General features: G+C 41.4%; 1 protein-coding gene across 1 annotated transcript in view; it reads left to right on the forward strand.

Annotated features, from left to right (window-relative positions):
* Positions 1-8,073, forward strand: part of SLC35F1 (solute carrier family 35 member F1) — a 408,843-nt gene extending 400,770 nt beyond the window's left edge. Inside the window, exon 8 of the mRNA XM_043592207.1 lies at positions 4,745-8,073. Coding sequence (XP_043448142.1) covers positions 4,745-4,969 — 225 coding nt within the window. The 3' untranslated portion in view covers positions 4,970-8,073. The remainder of the gene's footprint in view (positions 1-4,744) is intronic.
* The last annotated feature ends 1,535 nt before the right edge of the window (positions 8,074-9,608 follow it).

Here is a 9,608-nt window from a genome sequence, read left to right on the forward strand (position 1 = left end):
AATAAACTTAAATAAGAACTAGAAAGGAAATCATTATTGTAGCCACATATCTTTCGTTAGCCTTTGTATATGTGAAAAGCCATGTGTAAGGACACTTAGAAATATCCTTGAATTCATTTGTAAGCAGCTTCCTTATGCAGTTCAGAAACCACTTTCAACTCTTAACCATTATCATGCTTCCAAATGGAATGCCTCTTTAAACAGCAGACTTGCATCCAGCTGGGCAAGACAACAGGTCTATTTAAATTTTAGCAATAATGCCTTCAAGATAAGACATGACCTGACATATTGGTATTTCCTTCTTCCATACTTTATGGATAGCCTTAGAAACACATGAGGGTTTGAAAATGTTGTCCTTTGCTCACCGACCATACATGAGAAGACTTCAGGGATAGTAGTCTTTCACCTACCCAGCTTCTGTCAAGCAAAGTTCAGAAGGCAGGTCCTATCAGGCCAACAGTAATGGTTCACAGGTGTGTGTGTGTGTGTGTGTGCGCGCGCGCACACACACACACACAAAATGGGAGACATAGAGAGAAAGAATACATACTGGGTGGATAATTTAGAAAAGAATTACTACTTTTTAGGGTTTCCAGTTATATGCATTCCCCTTTCCTCCTGGCTAGTGAGAAATTTTCTTTACCTGTATCTCTTTTCTTTCTAATTTGACCTTATTTTCTCCCTCTTTCCAGTTGAATTTCTCTGAGGTTTCTTAGCTCTCCCAGTTAGATCTAAATCGGATCTAATCTCTCCTTTTTTGTCAAATAACTCCAGGAGTTATTTAAATCTCTCCTTTTTTGTCAAATAACTCCAGGAGCTTTACCCAAATCTCATTTCCCTGTACCCCAGTTTCCTAGGAAACCTCCCCAGCCACTCTTTTCCAGGTCTTTCTTCTACAAATCACAAGTGACAGTTTCCTTTTTTCCATTCAATCTTTGTTTTCTCCTAGAGCTAGAAGCACCATACATCTCCCTGTAAGAACTAAAATAATCTTTTAACTTTGTATTATCTATTAAATAAAAATTAGTTCTGATCATCTATAGACCCAGGTGCAGTCATTGAGCAAAAATGACCAGAACCCCGCGTCAGGAACCTTAGAGAAGCCACATTACACAGAAGCATGCACCATAAGTACACTCCCCAAGAAAGAAGGAAGCGGCAGGCCCATCATATAGAAGAAGGTGGTACATAAACTCAGTAAAAGTAGAGCTTCAATCCAGAGTCTCTTCATCCTTGAAACCTTATGCCTCTCTGAGGATTGCCCATGTTCTTCTCTGCTCACCCGGCCATCTTTTTGGTCAAGCTAGAAAAGGAAAGATGCTCTTGAAAATTGCCCTCTTCCTCACTTATTCTAGTTGGTATATTTATAAATGTGCCTTGAAATGGCTTTCAAACCATGTGGTTCTCTACTTGTAGAGGCCTAAGACTCATTAGAGTCATTAGTTTGTTAAAACTCTGCTTAGATGTTTAATACCACAGCCAAAATTAAAATTTGTTCTGTCCTTAACTGATGTGTTGAATGTCCCATTAGCTAAATAGTAATCATACTGAGATGCCATCTGGCTGGAGCTAGGTTTAATTCCTAGCTGGAGGTTGAGGAACTTTGTACAGTTTTACCATCAGCCTTCCAAGCCACCCCCTTCTGGACAATGGCTTGTGTCCCAGTCAGATTGCTTTAAGCAACACACAGGCATTCTCGTGATGCACCATGAGTGCTTTCTGACCCTTGTTAGCAAAGAGACCCAGCAGGATGGGAAAAAGACAGCAGCAAAGTAAACAGTGTGTGCAGCACAATGATGTTGATGCAGGCCTTCCTTTCTCAGCTTCTCAAAGCTCCAAGTCGGATAAAATGCACATGAAGTGAGTCCGCAGCACAGAACATTTAAGCGTCTTCTGATGGGCTGCAGTTGGCTGGGGGAGGACCACGAAGGACACTTCAGACAGCAGCCTGTGCTCTTCAATGGGGACAGCAAACCTCCACCTGAACCTTTCCCTCTGTGTAATTCGGAGATGGCTTTCGGGCCTCCTCCGGTGCCCAGGGAGGTCCTAGTTCTCTTTGCCTAGGCAATTAGGCATGAGTACTTCTTTGTAGTAAATGAGTTAAGCAGTCTAGAATATACAGAATTTTTGTTTGACTGATTGGTTTCTTTAAAAGAATGCTCTCTCAGGATAAGTGCAGTATCCAAAACTGGGAATCAGCCTATTAGGTACCCTGATTCAATTTTCTTTCTTCCGTCAATCTATAAAGAGAAAAAATGAACTTTTTTCTTACTTTTAACCTTTCTGTCATTATTTCTAATATTCAGTATTTATCCAGATTAGTCATAATGCATGTCTTTCTGGTCTCATTTTGGGCTTGTGTGCTAAATAAGACTTCCTCTACCATCTATTAATAAAAACTCTTGGGTGACTTCCAAGGTGCCTCTGTCATATAAAATCCCATGCTATCTATATTTTGAACAATTTTAGGATGAATTCTGCACGAATTAAGTGGAAATGCTTTGGAAGTAAAATATGTGCTGTCGTTCTAAAGCTACGTCCCAGGAAAACACTGTGGAGTGGATTTATCATTCCACTTGATGGTTCCATGTTCAGAAGAGGGACGATTTGGGTGTTCGTTCCTACAATGGCAAAGGCATTAGCTTTACAAAGATGAATTTTTAAATATTCGTCATATCGATCAAGTCAGACTAGGGGAAACTGAAACCAGAAGTTGAGAGGAATTCAAATCCTTCTTGCAGGATACCGTGCATGAGATCTTTCCTGTTCCTCCCCTACATTGCCAAGTCCTCTCCACTACGAGTCTATGAGACCTCTTGTGCCAATCCACTGATCAGCAGCCCCCCTCTTCTACCCAGACTCTTGCATTGTCCTCCCAAATCGTTGTCTTATCGCTCTCCCCTGACTGACCCCAGATTTGAAGATGACTTTTGGAGTTAATTATTAAGAGTCAATACTATGACTTCCCTTTCAACAAGTTTCTGCTTGCCATTCTATGTATGAGAAATGACATTTGAGGGGCGCCTGGGTGGATCAGTTGGTTGAGCATCCAACTCTTGATTTCGGCTCAGGTCCCGAAATCACGGTTTGTGAGATAGAGCTCCGTGTCAGACTCCGTGCGCTGACAGTACAGAGCCTGCTTTGGATTCTGTGTCTCCCTCTCTTTCTCTGCCCCTCCCCCACTTGCTCTCTCTCTCAAAATAAATAAATATTTTTAAAAAGGAAAAGAAATGGTCTGTAGTCTTAGCTACCTTGGTGTTGCTAAAGAGAGAGAGAAGGAGGGGGGTACAGGGAAGGAAGGAGAGAGAAGGAGGAGGAGGAGGCAGAGAAGGGGAAGAGTTGAGGAGGAACAGTAGCAGGGAGGAGAAAGAGTTAAAAGAAAAACAGAAAAACCACCACTGTGGCAGGGGCTCTTAGCCTCGGGGCTGTCTTCCAGGAGCCATTTTCCTGACTGACTTTTCCACTGCAGCTGTCTTTCAAGGATTATAGCCTTGCAACTTACTTTATAGACTCTCTGGATCTTCTTCCTGTTCTTCTACGAGCTTCCAATTAATTTTTGTCTTTTTACCAGTTTTTAGTTCTTTTAGACTGTGAGCATTAAAAATAAAATAGGAAACCCAATCAAATTGGTCTTCTGTTGCCCCATGGATACAGCCTGTGGTCAAGACTGCAACAATAGCCCTTGACTAAAAAAAGATTGGGCATTCACAGCTGCATTGTATTTTGTCTACCAGTACCTCTGTGTCTCCACTGAGACGATTAAGTCCTTGAGCCATATGTTTTCATTTCTCTTTCTCCAGCATGTAGTTCCATGCGTGATAGAGAAGGGCATACAAGAAACTATTAGTTGAACGAACGCATGAATGAATGAACGAATGAATGAAATAGAAATGGCAGCACTTGTATTGTTACCTTACTCTTCCCCAGTAATTATTCAAGCAACTACGTCCAGTGTAACTACTCAAGGAGGCCCAGAAGTTGTAATTTTTCAAAAACATATATGAATTTTCTGGCACTTGTATAAACCAGTGTTTTCTTTTTTCTCTCTCAAATCTCTATGAATTGTCAAGCAAATACTTTAGGAAGCACCATGCTACATAAACAGCTCTGCTTGGTTGTTGTCAGATTAGTAGAGCAAGAATGGAATGTTATAGTGTTTCTTGCCATCCAAGGATAATCTAGTCTTGCAAAGATAGTTACGAAAGTTAATAACAGTTCCTACAGGGAAGACAAATAGTGTCTGAATTGGATTAAGGCACAATAAGAGTGCCCAATACAGTTGTGTCAGGGAGGGGTTTGGTATTTATGGCTTCATTACAACCTTAAATGGAATATCTCTATTTCTTCTGGGTTTAATGAAGCCAGAAACAACCGCTTTGTTGAGTGATACTGGAGTTTGAGGCTTATTGGGGTTTGGGGGGGTTGCTTTTAACTTGACTTATTTTAATTCACGCTTAACTAGCTCTCCCGCATCGGGTACTCAGACTGGCACTTTAAGGACAATTAGCTAAGTGTTCCTCTGTGTTCACCACAGAGCCAAGAAAAAAGATAAGGAGAATCAATAAGACCAAGCCAGTTTAGGACGAGAACTAAGTGACGAATTCACTTTCCATCAAGAGCATTGGCCAACTCATCAAGCTGCCTGTTCTGGGAGGAAATGCTCTGCTCTCCTCCCTCTGTGCCTCATTAATGTGGAAATGGTTCTGCTCTGACTGCTCAGTGACTTTGCTGTTGTGTTACCTAGTTTTCAGGACTGTATCTCCTGTCCTTCTTCACCATCCTCATCGGGCTGGTGCTCTACTCCTCCACCTCCACGTACATAGCCCAGGACCCCCGAGTGTACAAGCAGTTCCGCAATCCCTCGGGACCCGTTGTGGACTTACCAACCACAGCTCAGGTGGAGCCTTCGGTCACCTACACCAGCCTGGGCCAGGAGACCGAAGAGGAGCCCCACGTTCGCGTGGCCTAGGATGCGGCCCTCCCTGCCCCCTGCGGTCAACTCAGCGGCCGTGTGTTCGCCCTCCATCTCTGTATTGTACATAGAGAAAGGTATTTATTAGGTGCGGTTTACACAGGTGGACTGCAAGGTAGCAAATCCGAAAGCCTATAAAAGGCACGAGCTGAAGATCACCGCAGATACGGGCTCCCATCCACCTGACTTAGAGAGATGCCTAGCTAGTGTGTATCCCGACCACAACCCTCCTGCATTAATTACTGTGAAAACTTTTGAATTAAAAGCAAGTATTATTATTATTTGTATTATTATTGTTACTGTTATTACACTAACTTTCAGGAGACTGTTTTGTACTCCTGATGAGAACTATTGCCAGACCCACATGTAGTTAACATAAATCCCACTTTTCTATGGCAAGTCACTTTTTAAGAATCATACTTTATTTTTTTGCACAGTCTATATGAGTGCTGCATGCCACAGGAGCTCCATCCCTGAGAAGTTTCCTTATCCTGGGGACCTGGGGGCTAATGGTTTCCTCTGTTACCTGTTGGATTGCCTGCTCAATAAGTATTTTGTGCTGTGACCATTGTGGGGAGGGGCAACTGACCATATAATTCTCTATTCTAGGAATAGATATAAAGCAAACACTTTAGCCTTTTTATATTTCACTCTCTGACTACTCCAGGCCATTGCCTTTCTGTTGTGCCACGTGATTCTGCTGATAAAGTCGCTGTAATAACTGGATGAGGAATGTTTCATTCCTGTGGCTTATAGGAAACCCCAGAAATAATATTATATGTGTTTAGGGTAATATATATACATCTGTGTATTTTAAATCTTTCTGCCCCTCCCTATATCCTCTCTTCCAAAAGTGTATTGATTTTACCTTTAATTCCTAGATTTCTTGAGTGATAATATGGAAATTGTTCAAGGCAGTGGAAAAAGCCATGGCCCTCTGCCCTCTTCATTGGGTGAGACACTTTTTAAAATATACCAGCATGGAAATTACCCTTATCGTGGCATATCACCGGTTGTGTAGCCTCCCAACAAGGTCAAGGTGCTGATGTGGAACAGTCTCTGACAATAGCTTGACTGATTTCACCATTTAGTAGTGATAAAGATGTCGTGAATGAAAAAGTTTGGCAATTGGGTCGTGTTTGGCATCCCTTCAATAGCAGAATATAGCAACGCCATATTCTTAAGGATACAGAGAATATTGCAAGGTCCTGATAAGGCTTTGAAGCATATGTCACTAAGTCTAATTTTGTTGCCCTGAAAGTAGCTGTTTTTTTCAAACACACAAAAAAATCAAGAAACACTACAGACCTCTTCAATTTGGAATAGATCCTATGTGTCAGTACGTGAAACAGTCTTTAAGTTTGGCTGGCTTCAATACCATTCAAAAAGATCCGCGATGGGGTACAGGGTTTGTAAAAGGAAAATAAATGCTGATGAAATTGTGGGCAATTCAGACCAATACATTTTAGGCAAACAAAGCAAAACACCAGAGGGGTCCCTGTAAAGGAGGACGGATTACAGCGCAGTCAGGTTTCCAATACACCCTGCACGAGGCCTACTAGGCAGGCAAACGCGCCCCCTGCTGGCAGTCAGCGCCAGGCGGCAGCGCCAGGCCTGCCTTCAACCCCGGGGGTGTAGTCCTGCCCTTGGAGATGGGGAAGAAGAATGATCTCCTCGGATATGCAGATTTTATGGCCATCTCTGTTCAGCCCCCTCAGAAATACGTTTTATTTTCGGAGAAGAAAATATCAATGTTAAAGCTACATCAAGTCAAAACACCTTGCCAATATCTGCTCTCTGCTACCTTCTAAACCAATTAAATACCTTTCTCTGAATATTGTCCATTCAGATCTGAAGACCTTTGAAGACTGTGGTTTTATTTTTGTGTTTACATTCCTTTGGTTGGCATAATTTGCTTGACTTATTGCATTTTTAGTATTTATTTTAAAGCCAAATGTTTTAGTCTTTTTTATTCATTTTTTATGACACTAATTCATAAACACTTAGTAAAGTCTTATGAGAAATAAGTGGATGAAGATATTCCAAGTCAACTCAGTCGACTGGGAATTTTTTAAAAATTTAAATTTCAGAAAGGTTTGCAACCAATGGATGGCTAAAAGTAGCCATCTGGATTATTTTCTAGGATATTTCAATTGACTCCATTGTATGGAAACCAAGTGTGAATGTTGAGGTGGACTCACTGTATACCCTTTTATCATCCAGTGTCCTTGTGCACAAGACTTTCATGTCACTGGGGTCCTTCACCGTGTTGGTTCGTCCCCATTTAGAAAGGCTGATAACACGTCGAACCATCCGAGATCAGGAGTTCCAGATGGGCCCTTCGGAAAACAAAAGAAAATAGCCAAGAACAAATGTGACAACACCGGTCGGTCCTTCCGGAGTGCGTCGGGACGCGAGAGTAGAACATTAACTCTAGTTGTTTTCGTTTCCGAAATATCATAACCTCAGTAGACACCAGCAAAAATCTCAGCTTTCTGACCCCACCGCCACTCTCTCCTCCACAAGTGAGACTTTAGCAACTTGTATAGAATTGGCTTGGGTAAGCAGACCACAGCTCCCCGTTACCCCGCTGGCGCTAGTGGTGAGTGCTGGTTCTCACTTCCTCGCCGGAAACTTGCACTGAGGACAGCGCTTGCCTTGGTCACACCTTCCCACAGCTCCAAACTCTGGACCACACAACCAGGTAGACCAAGCAATGGAAACATTTGCACCACTGTGTCCCATGAAAATGTTTCGATGTTTAGTTTAGATATTGCTAACTCGTGCTATTAACCTTTTGACAAGCGTGTAGTATTGTTTGTTTTGGGTTTGTTTTTGAGTTATAACCAGTTAGTAGTCCCCGGCTAGCTCCCAGTACAGATTTTACCCCATGGGTAGGATTCTATTGTCAAGCCACATAACAAAGCACACTAATCCAGACACTGCAAATGGAAAATATGAACCAAAAAGGAAATTTACACCGAGAAGTTGAACAAACTTTCCATTTTTGATATTTGCATGCTCCCCTATGGACTGGCTGTGGCAATGTAATGCCTGTATAATGTTTTCAAATAAAAATAAATGCTTTATGAAAGCACGGAGTTCTTGGTTTTCTTAAGTGTTTGTCTGCACTATGACAACCGTGTAAGGAGCTCCCCTGGGATGCTGGAAATAGCCATGAAAGTAGACAGCAGGGCACATGTCAAAAGAAACACCAGAAAGAAAATATTTCCAAATTAGGAAGGGCTCAGTTGGTGTCAGAGCCGGAGCTTTGAAAAGCCACAGTAAGCACGTTTGTAATTTGCAAAATTAATTATTTATCTGAGTACTTAAAAAGGTGCTGGGGGCTACAGTCTTCAAGTCCACGTTTAAACACGTTAAAACACATGTAGAACAATATCAATTTTCTCCAAGAAACAGTTTCTTATAAAGGACAAAGTTCTGTGTGTGCTTCCCTTGGCACAATGCCAGACTTAAAAGATGAACACCACGTTTGTTAAGCAGAACTCTTTGTGTCTCTCCTCTGGGCTGACACCATATCCTGTGATTGTCCCTCCTCCACTAACTGTAGCCACCAGCAACCCCTTAAGTACTTCAGGATGATGTCTACAAATTCGCATGTTCTTGTGTGTGTTCACAATCAGACCTCAAAAATTAAAGAGCTGCAAAGACTGTGTACGTGAGTTATATATTTAAAATATTTTTAAAAGAAAAACACCCATTTTTCAGAAGAATAGGAATAGCAGCACACTGATCCTTTTAAAGTATTCTTTTTTTTTTTTTTTAATGTTTATTTTGAGAGAGAGAGAGAGACAAAGCATGAGCAGGGAGGGGCGGAGAGAGAGGGAGACACAGAATCCAAAGCAGGCTCTAGGCTCTGAGCTGTCAGCTCAGAGCCCGACGTGGAGCTTAAATCCACGAACCGTGAGATCATGACCTGAGCTGAAGTCAGACACTTAACCAACTGAGCCTCCCAGGCGCCTGCTTTTTAAAGTATTGTTGAGTGAGATCCATTATGATCTTCCATTATAAATAGAACAGTCTGTATTTAACACAAATAATTTGCTTCAAAATTGTGACTTAGTTTTAAAAAAGTTTTTTCCTTGAAAAATGTAAATATTTCTCTAATGTGTTGTTTATTTAGGAGGCTTTTCACCGAAGATGAAATACATTTGAACTTCAAGCCAACCTATGTCCAAATGCCCAGCAATTCATTGGAGTCCAAAGAGTATACATAATAAATGCATACGACATGTATACTCTGTCTCCCCAGTGAATTATAATTTTCTTAAGAGAAAGAACTCGGTTTTCTAAATGCTTGAAAGTTCTTGCGAAGGTAAGATAAGGCAGCCCTCGGATGATTTAGCATGAAGAAAAAAGAGAAACAAGTACAATTCAGCAGGAGAGCTGTAATAGATTATATTGTCTCGATGTTGCATAGGAAAACCAACTGTAATATCAAAATAACAGGGTCTGAAACCAGATCCATTTTCAGGCCTAGCAAAACATCTTGCACAGGGAAGGTACTAGTACATCTTTTTTTTTTTTTTAATGGAATCTAACTTAACCCAAAATAGAAAATACAAGAGTAAGATTTCTATTACAAAATGTTCCCTTTTCTACTACTTGAGTACTT

The sequence above is a fragment of the Prionailurus bengalensis genome, chromosome B2 (genome assembly GCF_016509475.1).
Source record: "Prionailurus bengalensis isolate Pbe53 chromosome B2, Fcat_Pben_1.1_paternal_pri, whole genome shotgun sequence".
Classification (NCBI taxonomy): Eukaryota; Metazoa; Chordata; class Mammalia; order Carnivora; family Felidae; genus Prionailurus; species Prionailurus bengalensis.